At 33.9% G+C, this 15133-nt stretch overlaps 1 protein-coding gene across 2 annotated transcripts in view; it reads right to left on the reverse strand.

The window, feature by feature from the left end:
- Positions 1-15133, reverse strand: part of TSC22D2 (TSC22 domain family member 2) — a 48290-nt gene that overhangs the window by 31201 nt on the left and 1956 nt on the right. Inside the window, exon 2 of one of the 2 annotated variants that reach the window (XM_051983281.1) lies at positions 3726-3797. The exons of the other annotated variant lie outside the window; for it this stretch is intronic. Coding sequence (XP_051839241.1) covers positions 3726-3797 — 72 coding nt within the window. The remainder of the gene's footprint in view (positions 1-3725; positions 3798-15133) is intronic. 2 annotated transcript variants of the gene reach the window in all.

Below are 15133 nucleotides of genomic sequence, written 5' to 3' on the forward strand. Positions count from 1 at the left end.
TACACCAGGGGTTTAATATGTGCTAATGCCAAAGGCAAGTTCAAGCAGCTGGTACTCATAAGACAAATTGCCTATTCCTTCTTGATGTTGAAAAATCAGGTATTCCAACATATGGAGACTAGCCAGTAGATTAATTCATGGCTAATGTTGAAAGAACACTTAAAAGAATATTTAATAACATGTTTCAATTTATCTAGACTACATTTATGTAATAACATCTAAAATGATAAATGCAAATGAATCAAAACCCATCATTAACACCATTGGATAGTATTGAATTTTATAAAATTTAAGTTTTGCTTAAGATTTTTAATACAAAATTTGTAATATACCCATTGAAGTCTTGTTTTGATGCTTCATTTTGATATAAGTATCCTATATCAGTTGACATAACTTAATGTTTAAAAAAAAGCAACAAATTTTTCAGACACAGAAACTCACTTTGACAAAGTTGTGATCTGTCAATAAGGAAGCACAATATAACCACAGGCAGAAGCATTAAAGTTTAAGATTACTATTATCCCTATCTATGCTACTTTTTAAATATATACTCCAGGGAATGGTGAAACATGCAACCTACTACCTGTTATTTCTGAATTTCCTCAAGAGAAGCATCAACAACCCTTTGTTAATAAGGTCAAATAATTCTAATTTTCCTGAAGTATTCTTACAATTTAATTATGATCTTCTGTGCCTTTAATTTAAGCTGCCCATCTGATGGTTTAGAAAAAAACAAGTTTCTTCTTATTCACAGTACAGGCTTACATTGGGTTTTATCTGCTAAAGTAAATGGGGTTTTGTTCCCTTGTGATATTAGAAGTTTAAATTAATTCTGGAACATAAAGCAAGACTAAGGTTGCATCTTGAATATCTTTCATATAACTTAAAGGGCAGACATAGAAAATCCAATAAAATATTGCTAAGAAATTAATAGGCTTATGTATCACTAAGATTTAACTTTTCCAAGGACGATAATCTCCTAGAAAGTGGGCAACCCTACTAGTTATTTACTATTAACAGATGACCTAGAACCTCTGTAATGCACAGTCTCAGTCAGACCTGAAGTCAGAAAGACTTATCTTCCTGAATTCAAGCCTAGCCTTAGACTCTTACTAGCTATGTGACCCTAGGCAAGCCACTTAACTCATCTATAAAAGGAGCTGGAGAAGGAAATGGCAAATTCTTGGTAGTTTTTCTGCCCAAATGCAGTCAAAAGAGTAGGCCAGGACCGAAAAATGACTGGACAACAAGCAATTGAGCAGTTTTTGTTTGATTAGAAAAGTAATAGCCTCACCTAATCTCTTTTCAGAGGAAAGGACTTTCCAAGGATTTGAATCAAAAACAACAGATTTAACATGAAAGTGAGAGGCTCAACAAAAAGAGAAAGGTACAATTGTTTTTAAAAGCTGCTTTCTTGGAACCCTTAGAAATGGGATAAGGGCAAAGCTCTGAAAGGCTGCTGGAAGAGCAGTAGATAGAGGTATAAGAAGTAGTTGACAGCAGATCACAAGAAGTCTTAACTTGGGCTTTTTAGGTATGCTTTTAATACAGAAGAAACATAGGAAGCCATCAGAAGATGTCAAAAAAGGTGCATCCTGGTGGGTAGCGTGGGGTTTGAATTCTGGTAACTTGCTTGAGTTATTAAAAATGACATGCCAATGGAGCAAAGTCTGGTTTTAAAAAGATGCTCCCATCCACCCAGCATGAGCAGGGTTTGATTGCTTAGACTATGAATCATTTTACAAGATCATAATCCTATCTCAATATTAATATGAAAAACTGACAGAAGAGAATCTGAGAAGACAATTCATTTCTCAAATTTACTACAGGTCAATACAGGAGAAAGAGAACAATCAAACTTCTGTCGATCTGTATCTAATAGAATACTTTTTCCTGATGGCACGGAATATTCTAATAGTTCACTTAAGAATTCAAATATTTAAAATGTGATAAAAATCAAAGTTATGGAGGAACAAAGTGACATAGGGAAAAGAACCCAGAAATGACAGGCAGGTCAGGAACATGACCTATAACCTTATAAAGAAATCAAGTCTTTGTTATTAGATGTAAAGTTCATTTTTTTTTTAAAATGAGACACACTAACTTTTTTATGAGTAGAATTTTTAAAATCACTGTTTTATCAAGATTTAGAGCAGGATGGGGACCTCAGAAAATCTAATCTAGATTTTCATTATAGAACTGAGGAAATGAGGCCCAACCAACTTGCCAAAGGTCACATGGCTACCAGAAGAGTGACTAGAACCCAGGTTTCATTCATGCCACATCTATCAGAAGCATTACATATCTATTACATATCTACTTCTAAAAAGCGTACTTAAATTTTAAAAATAAAATCTTTAAAGATTAGCATAACCCCTCCCAATTTGAGCCATGCTTAATATTTTTTTAATCTAAGACTTAAAAGATGAAAACCTTGGCAAAAAATGCTGTATAATTTAAATAGAGAACTTCCTAATTTACATTTCATACATACATGCTATAAAAATTAAATCACTAAAAGAATTCTATGTAATATTGAGTTATGAGATCATCTCTTACAGCTTTAAGAATAATGGTCTTTCCAGTCTGAACACTATTAATTGATTTACCAGTTTTACATACATAATACTGGAAAAATACTGGACAGCTTTTAAAAAAAGCAAAACATGAGAAACACATACAAGCAAATCAAGCCAAATAATTAAAACCAAGATGACAAAATGCTATTGTCATTATTTTGTAGGCAGCATATAGCATATCTTAATGTGATGGGCACATATTCATATCTAAGGTATTCTCTCATGAAAGAGATAGTTCTGAATCCAAATTATATCAGAATTCACACAAATGTGCTTGTTGCCAGGCACACCTTAAAAGAATTCATTAAAGCTTTGTGCAAGTTTTGAAAAGATCATTTGCCCTCAACCTCTTGTAATTAAACATGTGAAGCTAGTCAATATTCAGCAACAAACACAGCAGATCTCCCTCCCCACACACCCAGTGTGTTAAAGCAGAGATAAAGATAAGCATCTTTTGCCATAAAAGGAATTCACTACTTCATTCCACATTAAGAAGAAAAAATTTGAAAAGAAATCCAAAACCTATCACATTCCTGTGAGAAAGCAGTTGGCTGCAGGTTACAAATTAGTAATGCATTTCTAGTGAATTTTCAGCATCACATTCGATAATTAAGGTTAGAGTTTCTCGCCATAAATAGCTGACTACTTTTGATACTTTTGACTTATTACATCTCAAATTTCTCAATTTGAAATGTTTTGCAGTAAGCTACCTTATGATAGTCTTATGACAAGACTTTTTAGTGCAATAAACTGATACAAAAGAGAAACAAACTTTTAGATTAACTCTGGTGTAGGATACCTTTACGAAAATAACATTAAAATGTGTCGATTTCCCAAGACATGAATTAATAGATTAATTTTGCAAATTCACTTAATGCAGTGGAAGAGAAAATTCCTGAGCACAAATGGAATTTACACGGTATATAATTTGACAGTTAAAAAAAAATCAAATTTTATTTAGATGATTTAATTTTGTTTTGATGCCCTCTATGCCATTCTAATCACCATGTGAGTAATTAAGTTCCCCTCCCAGTTCAAATAAATTACACAATTAAGACCACGTGTAATGACGAGAAACTAGCAGAGTGCAAAGCAGTTCATGCATACAATTTTGCATGTATGCATTCCATACTTAAGCATTCATACCTATCCCAGAGGGTCTTTGATTCCTGTAACTTGTTCAAATGGAACGCTTGGTAGAAAGCAGTTGAAGGATTCCTGTGAGATCCAAGAATCAAATGTAAATGATGTTGAGAATGTACACAAATCATTTTTAAAACATAAAGATGAAGGAATTTAGGCATGTAATTGCTTTCACTTTTTTTTTTTTAAATCAAAGTTGCTTGCTTGAAAACTGGGTATAAAATTTTAACCTGACTTTTCACTATTAATAGCTCTGCATGATCATTATTTCACCAATGAACAACTAAGATAGAATTCTGACTGATAATTATTATAGAAACCAATTCACAAATTTAGTCAACACTCTACATATTAACATTACTCACTCTGATTTAAAGAAAACTGGATTGAAAAAACAAAGACATAAATATCAGGGGTATTTCCCAAATCCATGGCCATTTGGCAGACTGATGAATGTTTTAATATAGTCTATATATCTAAATATGCATGCTAAACATTCTAAGTAATATCTGATATTTCAAAATAACTGGTTTGGTTTTTTTGTTGAAAATATTTCTTGATTGTTAATGTGCAAGCTGGTGATTATGATAAAATTCTTATTTTCAGAATCTATTCAAGTACCTGGGTCCCTGAAAGAAGCCCTCTCAGGACAATTTAGTATTCACTTACCACTGTTGTCTTTTCCCCCCCATTCTACCCTAGGTCACTATCATCTTAAATACAATGAAATCAGGTCTGAGAATGGTCCACCGTTAGGAAACACACACACACACACACACACACACACACACACACACACACCACACACACACACACACACACACACACACTCTCCCTCTCCCTCTCCCTCTCTCTCTCCCTCTCCCTCTCTCCTTCTCCCCAATCTCTCCCTGTCCAAAAGAGTGCCCCTGAGAACCATGCTAGATTTGATTAATAACACCTTGTATCCCAAATAGTCATATTATAATGAACACTGAATATGGTACATAAAAGGATTACAATTAAGACACTTCTTTGGGCACCAAAACCAACTGCTAAGACATTTTTTTCATCACTTACCCTTTCCATTTGTTACAAATGTTTATAAACATTCGCTTTATCTATATAAAGAAGATAAACAGCAGATTCTTTGTGTTTAGTATAGCATCAGATTCAGCAACAACCCGACATGTAGGTCAAAATGATTCTTTTAGACAGAAAGTGTACAAACGCACAAAGTAGGCGTGGGTGGCAATCTGAAGTATCCTCTTTTGTTTAATTTCATAGATTCATGTGTGGGGTCCACCTTACAGCTCTAAGTATTGTACCCCTTTAAAGAAGTCCAAAATAGCATCTCATAAGACTATCCCCCAAGTATTTTCTATACTAACTGATGCCCACTATAAGAAATACTGCCATCTTTTCCTCACATGGGAAATAAATGAAAAGTTGACATTTCAATAAACCTGTTGATCCCCAGGTTTGAATAAAATTTGGTTTAGATACAAAACATTAATTATGAAGTCATGGTGTGTTGAAGTTTGGGGTTTTTTCCTCCATATAGGGCACTGTTGATGAGGAAACTTCCTTACCATAGTAAATTAATTGAAGCTTGCTCTGCAAGAAAGAATTATGAGGGGCACTGGCAAGTAGAAACACACTCAGAACATGAAGTTCTGATTCTATCTAAAGTTTAATACTAAGGAGTTCCCTATTGCCTCCTATACCATCTCCTATACCACCTCCATACTGCCATACCAAGTCATTTTATAAAAAATATTGCCCCTAGAGAACTGTTTGGTTCTGCACACATATATTGTATCTATACTGTGACATATTTAACATGTATAGGACTGCTGACCATAGTGGAGGGAGGGAGGAGAAAAATCGGAACAGAAGTGAGTGCAAGGGATAATGTAAAAAATTACCCTGGCATGGGTTCTGTCAATAAAAAGTTATTAAAAACAAACAAACAAAAAAAAAACACCAAAAAAAAAAATTGCCCCTTCTAATCAAACTAGCTGACTGAAAAGCTTGAGTCTTTGCTGATAGTTATCACTATAGCAGTGAGGCATCCTGACAGTAAATAAAGTCACAAGAGTAATTTTCAAACCTTAGAGCTAGGCCTGAAGGCTGGTAGCAGCCCAGAGTACAGAATAATCTCCCTGCCATAGCTGCACCAAGAAAAGAGGTGATTTCTTGTACTAACGTTAATAGCACTCCAGGGAAAAGAAGCTACTTAACCCTGATTGAGACAAAAGACTGAAGGAATCCCTGATTTGCCAGATGTAACATTAGCAGCTACTCATGGTATTAAAAACTTACTCTAGTCTTCTCAAATGAATTTTCTAACAGAACTTTTAAAAATCATTGCTAGGAAGGAAGCCTCTTATTTGGTTTTAAGGAATGTATTATTCCTAGACTTCTCAGATTCATGGAAGCATCAGTTTTTGATCTTAAAAGACTCTCTGAAAAAGGTCTATAATGATAAGTTAAAAAAACAAAAAAACAAAAACCTATATATAAAAACACAAAAACACTAAACTCAACCCAGAACTTCTTAAATCTCAAAGCCAAAATGTACAAAAATGGAGTGGCTAAAGAATGTACTTGAGAAAGAGGATGTGATCTCCTTGAGGGTAGGAAATTCTTTGTTTTATTTCTAACATCCCTGTAACTTCACACATTAAGTGGACTCTTTCAATTCAACTGGAAGAAAAAGTCCCCAAAACGCTATTTTCTCTTAGAAAAACTTAAAAATTTATAATTAAAAGAATTTAAGTTGAGAAATGAAATCACATCAAATATGCTGGATTCAAATCATGACATTTCAAAAGTTCAGCTTATATGGATTTCCATACAATTTAAAATATCTGAAAAAAGTAAAGAGATACTCAATTAAAACTGTACTTTAACAAGTTGAGTAAACACTTGCTACATTAACTACTACATACAAACCTCAGAACACAAGCACATTGAGTGTGGGGAAATGTTATAGTCATAATGAAGAAAACCAAGCCATGATACTAGCTATGTGGGTGTGAAAACTTCTATGTGTTATGGCAGATTTAATAGGAAAAAAAACAGAAAAAGAAGCATCATAAACCTAAGTCAGTCTCATTGTGACACATGGAGAAACCTATGTGATACTTCTTTTTTGAACCTTCAATAGAATAACACCTAAGTTGAAAGGCTTACATTCCTTATAGGGATAAAAATAGAAACAATTGTCTCAAAAATTGATTTATATAAAGAGATTAAAGGAGTTATCTCTGAAGCCTAGCTAAACAAGAATTACAAGGAAAAAGGGGAAATGAAAGTTATTTATAAATGCTGAAAGGTCTGAACATCAAAGACTATTTTGCTTCAGAATGGCAAAGTTTAAAAAAATTAAAGTGGGGGAAAATGGCATTACCAGCAAGCACTTCAAGGCCATAAACAGCCTAATAAAGACAGTAACAGGTGACCTATTAAGAAAACAAACAATCTGAAAGGAATTCTGGATTTGGTGTAGCTTTGTTCAAATTCCCTTCCTCTCCTAAAAGAGGGTTTGAAACCAGTTTTGCAACAACCTATATCAGCTTTACCATCGAAAGCTTCTGTTCAACTTTCTTCAAAGTGTCAATAAAAGCTGTTAAATATGCAGTTAAAAAAAGACTCTTCAGAAAACCAAAGTATTGTTTATTTTTATTATCTACATTTATTGGCATCTGATCAAAAAATAGTTCTTTTCCTAAAGACCATTTGGAGATTATTTTTGAAGATCAGTCTGTAAAACATTCATCTGTACCAGTTTACTACTCCCTTTGCACATGCCAAATACTGGATCCATGCCATTTCCAAGGCCCCCAAAAGTGGCACAGCAGGAAGTGACTCAAAGTCCAGATAACATCATCTTTTTCTTTAGCAAAAGAATCTTTGTTGTAAAAGTAGCTGTGATAAAGGGAGAAAAAAAAACCTCAACTGCATTAAAAAAAAAACAAAAACAAAAACACAACACTGGAAGCTTAAAGTGAGATAAAGGAAGTGTGAATCAAACAAAGGTATTGGTAAGAAACTATTCACACAATTTCATCACCCAAAAGTTTATGTCTGTCTCCTTACTACTTTACAAAGTTCCTCCCTGGATTACAAACTAAGAAAATAAATGCATTTCTGAACACCTGAGGCAAATACTACTGCCAACATGCACCTGATAATTTCTTAATTTGCCCTCTTCCAAAAGGGCTGGTCTTTATACCTAAAAGAAGTTATTGACTTCACTTTTTCTTCCATTTCCCCAAAGCAGCTCACTTGGGGTGGTAAAAGTAAGCAGGGTTTAACCCACCAATCAAGTTTATTTCTATTTTTTAATTTGAGGAATTACAGCAGAAAAATCCCAGAAGGCTAACACTAACGGACTATAAAGTCTATGGAAACTCAAGCACACACAGTTAAGAGACCCAAATTTGGGTCAGTAGGGCAGTGGACAGGCCTCTCCTTACATCAGCACATCTTTAAGTTTAAGAACTGAAAAAAGAGGTCCAGACTGAGCTATGAAAAATAGCAAGACACAAAAGACAGGAAGGGCAGGCCAGACAACCTGGCCTTTCTCCCCAAACCCCAAGTAAGCAGGGTCCAATATTACCATAAAGTCCAAAGTCAGGAAGGCGACTGGAAAAATGAGTAAACAAAAAAAGAACCCACCATAAAAAGCTCCTAGGTCCAAGTCCAATTGAAAGATTATATATATAGTGGTTAAAACACCAACACAAATTTTGTCATTCCTGAATTCACTTAGAATAAAATGCACTGTTTCTGTGTAACTGTACTTCTCTGAAGTAATACATTATGTGCAAAAATTATGATACTTTAGACTGAAGTCTAAAGAGTGCCTGTGGCAAATCCTTTTGTATAACAAAGAGTAACTCATTCTCTGCTGGCCCACCCCATTACTATTTTACTAGATTAGTACAGAGCAAGGAATTTTATTTATTTAATCAATATCAACAATCTGCATGAGTCTAAAAAAGAAAAGCACTATGGTCCCTCCTTATCTCTACTTGTTCATGATGAGACTGTCAATTAAATTATTATTGGATAAAGAACTGTCAACATTACAACATTACAAGATACTATGTAAGATTTAAAAACTCCAAGAAGCATTGTAATGTACTTACAGATGAAAAACTCTTTGTTTCCAAGAGCTTGCCAAGCGTCTACAATGCATCTCCAGTAAGTGTAGCCTAGAATATTTATAAACCAGTTTTCATTTCAACAGTATCATGAAATGGTCTAATGACAAGTCAAAAGGAGAACAATACAAGTCAAAAGGAGATCAAGTTTTCCACAAAGCCTTGCTTAAACTCAGTCACTCTCCATTTTGTGGCTCCAGATAATAACTAAAAACATTCTGGCTTTTGCTTTATCTTGTATTGTTCTCTAATTGCTTTGTGTCTCTTGTTTGAACAAAATAAGCTCCATGTGGGCAGGAAGTATGGCACATTTTTGTATACTGCTGAGCCCTGACACAAAATAAGTACTCCGTAATTAGTGGGTGAATTGAAAAAAATATTGAAAAGTTACCCTGACATCAAAAGGAACTAAAAGTACCAAAATAATCATCAACCAATATGCTTTTTAAAACAAAGGTTGTTAATCTTTGTTAGTTATCAACTCTGGGTATAGATCATTTCTCAGAATGTTTCCAAATGCATAAAATATATTAAGATTACAAAGGAATTGATGATAATTAAAAGCTATTAAAATGTTTTAAAAAAACAACTCATAAACCTCAAATTTTAAGAGAGCCAACTGACTATTTCAAAAGGAAGCTGGACCTTCTATAGGTGTTTTGGTAAGTTAATTAACACCCCCAATCCAGGAAGTTGTTTGGCTTATTAACCATTGCTTAGGAAATTCCTTTCTTCACAAGACACATAAACTAGACTTGAGGGGATGTTTAAAAATACTTTTAAGACAAATTACAAATAATCTTTTCCATGTATAAAGAAAATAGTTCTCAAGGACTTTTCTATAATATTTAGTTTTATTTACTTAAGACTGATAAACTTGTACTATTAAATTTTTTCCTAAAATAATTAAAATAGCCTTGATTGATGAATTAAGATTTTATCATCTGTTAATAAAACATCTGATTAGACATTTGCAAAATTTTTTTGCCTTAATCTAGCTTAAGACGACTACAAGTCTTAATCTCATTGAGGTCTGAGATTTGTTTAGGAAGGAGGGATTGTTAAATGCAGTACTTTTCGTTGGACTTGAAATCAAGAGGAAGCCTGAGGCTGTACATTATGCTTCTGTCACTTTCTAGCTGTGTTGTTACCAAGGGCAGATCACATGCCTTCTCTAGGCCTCATTAAGCTCATCTGGAAGATGAGTGGTACTTTACCGATGCACCTACCTTTGGTACCTACTTCTCAGAGAGGTTGGGAGGCTCTCACAATTCTACATCCATACAAAAATGTAATTACTACTTAAAGCTATTGCAGAGAAATAATTACTGCAATACTTAAACCACCAGGTAGTTGTAAATTGTAATTTCCAGAAGAACAGGAAAAGCCCAAGAGTATATCTTCACAAAAAGGAGAAACACTAAAGTGGTCTCTGGCAGTAAATGCCAAGTTAAAAAGTTCAGGCATGCTCTTTGAGAAGCTTTTAAAAATAGGACCAACCACAGGAGAGGGGCAGGATTTTAACCTGAGGACAGCTGGGGACAGCAGAGGGGCACAACATAAAAACTCAGCCACCTAAGGAGGAGCTTCGGAGAAAATGACCTTGGTGAGCAACTGTGCTGATGTGGACAAAGTGTCTGTTAATCACCTGAAGAATCATTACAAATCTGAAGTGTGTAAGCACAATAAAACACATCATAAAAGTTTTAGCGAAAGTTGCTTAAAAAGGAATAGAAGCTGGATACATTGGAGTGGGCAATGATAATTTTTGCCTTAGACAAGGCTTGAGATAGGAAATTAGTGAATTCAAGGAATATGTTAATATGTGCAACTCATTCGAATTCTTATAGCCTTATTAAGGAGGCAACTTAAAAGATTTTAATTGTTTTAGGCTGGCCTTGGCTGAATTATACAATCTTAAAAATGTGAAAGGTAAATTATACAGTTTTGCTAGGCAGATTTCCATCAGTTCCCCTCAATCTTGAAAACAGTATCACTATTCAAGCTTCTAAGGAGCTAGACAAAACCTATAATTATTTTCATATAATTTCTTCAAAGTAATAAAAAAAAATGTTCTTCCTAGTGGAAGAACGATCATCAAAAAAGGAGCAACAAAAGGATGGAGCCAAAATTATTCCATTTAGAAGTTCATAAATAGATCTACTGGCCAAATAAACGCAAGCAGTAACCAGTATCAGTGGAAAGTCTATGACTAAACCAAATATGACCAAAGCTACAAGGTCACTGTATTGCATGACAAATATTAAAACATCCTTTTTTGTGTGTGTGTGTGACTACAAAACATACTTCTTTAATTCAATTTCTTTTCTCCTGCCTCACTTTTAGGAAAATAAAAGTCAAGATTCATCAACCATTCAATCTATGAGGAAAGTAATTCATCTTGGCAGCCATTCCTATCTGTAGCCCTTTGTGACTGAAAACTGACAAAATAGGGTAGAGGCTTCATTCCAAAGGAACAAGTTTGACTCATTAAGTTTCTTCCTATTTAGTATTATGACTACCCAGAATTCAGAAAGAACTAGCAACACCTGTAATCTTGGGATAATACATGCAAATGATGTGCTACAAGGACTATTCAACAAACTCCTTTACAAAGATCCTGGAGTTACAGATCCATCCATTTATATAAACAGATGCACACAAACTTTAGTTTTTAACTTTTTCTCTTAGTGTTCTGCCCATTTAGGACCCAAATTCTACAGAATTTAGGCTCTATTAAGCAAAGGAAGCATAATCCATTGCTTCAGCTTTCTTGTACTGTTTGAATCTTAATTCTACAAAGTTTTATTAATCACAGGAGAGGTACCACTCATGGCTCCTTAGAAAAACTATGATCACTGATTTCATCTACTGATACCAGTGGCAGAATGAACTTTTTTTTTTTTTTTAAAGAGGGGAGGCTGCTAAACTTATCAGAAATTCTATGCATACTGATGTCTGGCTAGTTATTTATGAGCAGTAACTTTAGTCTCAGAAGAAAAAGGGTGGAGATATCTTTACTGTTTGATAGTAATCAGTTATAATTCAGGGTCAAAGTTATATGTGAGTTAATACAAACTATGTAAGAGCAAAGCTCCCATAATACCAAGAGATTTAAACATGCTGTTTCTCTTCTTGCAAATTAGTATTCACTGAGATTTCTGTTCACTTCAGCTTTAGAAATTCCTGCAGACTTCAAAGCAAAAAATAACCATACACTCTCAATTCTATAACAAACATTTGGAGAATCTTTTTGCTTTTATGTTTCAATGAAAGGAATAGAATAAGCCACTAAACAATGGAAATCTAATCAAAATATTAACATCTCTAAGCACAATTCATTCCCGATATGTGCCAGGATCCAAATCCTCAGTTTTAGAATTCATAATACCTGGCCAGTAGTTATTAGCAGTCTATAAATAAAATCATTTAACAGAACTTAGGGATACGTGCCATAAAGGGATCCTTACAATCAGGTTTTCAACAGTCTTACTGCTGCAGTTGACAGTTCACAATTGCAGCCATTCATTAGAGTTCCTGGAATGTAGCTTCAAGAGTTCACATTGGTCAGCTATCTCTGGAAAAAGATCTGTACACTGCCTCTTTTCCAATAGGTCAATTTAAGATTTTGTATCTCCCCAACCCCTTTTACAAAAAAAAAAAAAAAAAGAAAGAAAAAAAAATGAAAAAAGAAAAAAAAAAAAAGGAGTCTTTCAAAAGTTTGAGCAAACTTTGCTACCAACATTCATCCAACACTGTTCGTGAATTCTTAGGAGATTATTTTCAAGCCACCATTATATAGCATTGTACATTTCCAAATGTAGATTTTTTTTTTCTTACCAAAAGACTCCTTAAATTTTAAACAGATCATAATTGTAGCATGTTTTTACTAAAACTGTCAGAACCAGCTCTTTTGCAGTATACCTGCTGAATCTACTTTACAAAATCCACATAATAGATTTTGTACTCTATTTAGTAAAAGATGCTAAATTTGATAAACCATAAAAAGACCTTCTAGATATACTGGTAAACAACCATTTTATTATCTTGTACCTATTGGGTGTCAATAGTTTAGTCATTCAAGTTCCTCAGACGTAGTGCGATATTAGTGAATAAAAAAGATCAGGCCTTGGATTCAGGACAACCTTTTTAAGCTATGTGACCACTGGTAATCAACTAATCTTAGTGCCCATAGGCAATATTATGTAAACAGGAGAGGAGCTATCAAACAGGGGAGGGAGTTTCCACACCAAGAGTACCCACAATAATAAGAAATGATACTAAAATATGTTTAATGCAAACATTTAGTAGTAGGGACTTCATATGAAATTTGTTTTAGGTACAGCTATCAGCCCTCAAAATCATTTTACCTATTTCTTCCTCCCTTAAAATTCTTACTATTACTAAATGTTCCCCATATGCCTTCAAGATTTTAGGTAGCTTAAATGTTATAGAAGCCACAAGAAAAAAAAAAAAATTAAGATGCTATACCTGTCTACTGAAATTATTTACGAGGCCATACATTTATTCTCCTTTCCCTACATTTATCCCATTTTTGATGTATAAGTTACAAATTATATTCCATGCAATTTAAAAATTATAAATTCCCCATATGGAAACCACATTTTTCTCAAAAACTTTTTGCCAGAAATTAAAACTTCAAAACACTCCTTTTTATTTTAAAACCCAACCCCCCACTCCCCTCTACTTTGAGGGAGGGGAGGAGTCAGTACTGAACCTACTTAATGGATTTATTCCTTCACCAGGGTAAATATGTGGATACAAAGATAAAATATTCAAATGTGTTAGATTACAATTTTATTCATTTTTTTTATACCACTACATTGAATTTGAAACTCAGGAGTGAAATTTGGAATGCACACAATTCATTGTTTCAAGGAATACTAAAGTGAAAATCTTTAGTGGAAAAAAAAGAAAAATGGCCAACTATACCGATGTATCAAAATTACTGGGTCTTCTTGTGAACACATATGTATTAGAAGACATCTCTATTGATTTAAATGATTGTGTGTGGCACTAATACAGTACCTTGGCCAACTATGAAGTACAATTCAGATATACCTAAGGAGTTTTTGCAATACTTCAAAGTTTTATAAGTATTCAATTTATCTATGTTTATGAAATTTTAAAAAATGTTTTAAGAGGATAAAGGGAAGAATAGGTGAGAGAAAAAGACTGACTTCATTAAAGAATGACATCAAGAGTTATCTTACTCTTATGTCTTTCTTTGCTTATTGACTCATTCAGAAAACTAAATTCTAGAGTATCATTATAAAGCCTGCTAAATCAAAGGGGAAGGGGAGGGAGGCGTAGAGGAGAGCAAAATGAGAACTACTTTTTTCAGTTGTGTACAAAAAAAAATGTTTTTTAATCCACCTGTCTCCTTTTGAACAGATCAATAGGATGTGAGCAGAAGCAAACAGGTGCCAAAATGATCAAGCATCTCTCACAAAGAGGTGACTGGTTAGTGGTAACCCCAAAGGAATGCTGCCTGTTACACAGTACCAAGAATTGTTACCAGGAAACTTAGTGCCCAAACCTGCATTTCTTACCCTTGTGATTACAAAAAAGGTTACTGAAATTCTTTGGGCTTAATCAATCAGTCCCCCCACTTTGTATTCAAACTTTACAGATAAATATGCTAAATAACACAGCTAAGTTGGGGGCAAATAATAACAGTCCCTAACAATGAAATTGAGACATTTTGCACAGCTATTGCAAGTCATTTTCAAAAATAGTTGGAATATAAAGGTAACCTTAGAAATAAATGGAAAACTCTTCATACTTAATGAAACTGTGCTATTAGCAGAGGAAGTTGAAGACATATTAACTGTATTGAGGGAAGTGGAAAGAAGGATGGGAAGGGGCTAAGAGGAAACACAGGGAAAGAAAGCTTAAAAAAAATAAAGCTCAATTTCGTGTTCCTCTACACACACAATATCCTAGAGAAATCCTTTGGAAATGGTTCAAGTGTCTGACAACACTTAAATTAACCTCTTAAAATCAATGGGTACTTTAATGTCTCTTTCTGAGCCTCTAAATTATCTGCAATTTTCCAGGAGAATTAACAGCTTATTTTTGTACAGTTTGTAACTATAATCCAATTTTTAAAAAGTAATTTATATAGATAGCATATCCAATTTTCATGCTGAATTCCCTCTCGACCTACTAAAAATGTTTAATATTCAACCAAACGGCAGCTATTAAACAATTAATGGGATAGTATTCACTAATTTT

Source organism: Antechinus flavipes, chromosome 3 (genome assembly GCF_016432865.1).
Source record: "Antechinus flavipes isolate AdamAnt ecotype Samford, QLD, Australia chromosome 3, AdamAnt_v2, whole genome shotgun sequence".
Lineage (NCBI taxonomy): Eukaryota > Metazoa > Chordata > Mammalia > Dasyuromorphia > Dasyuridae > Antechinus > Antechinus flavipes.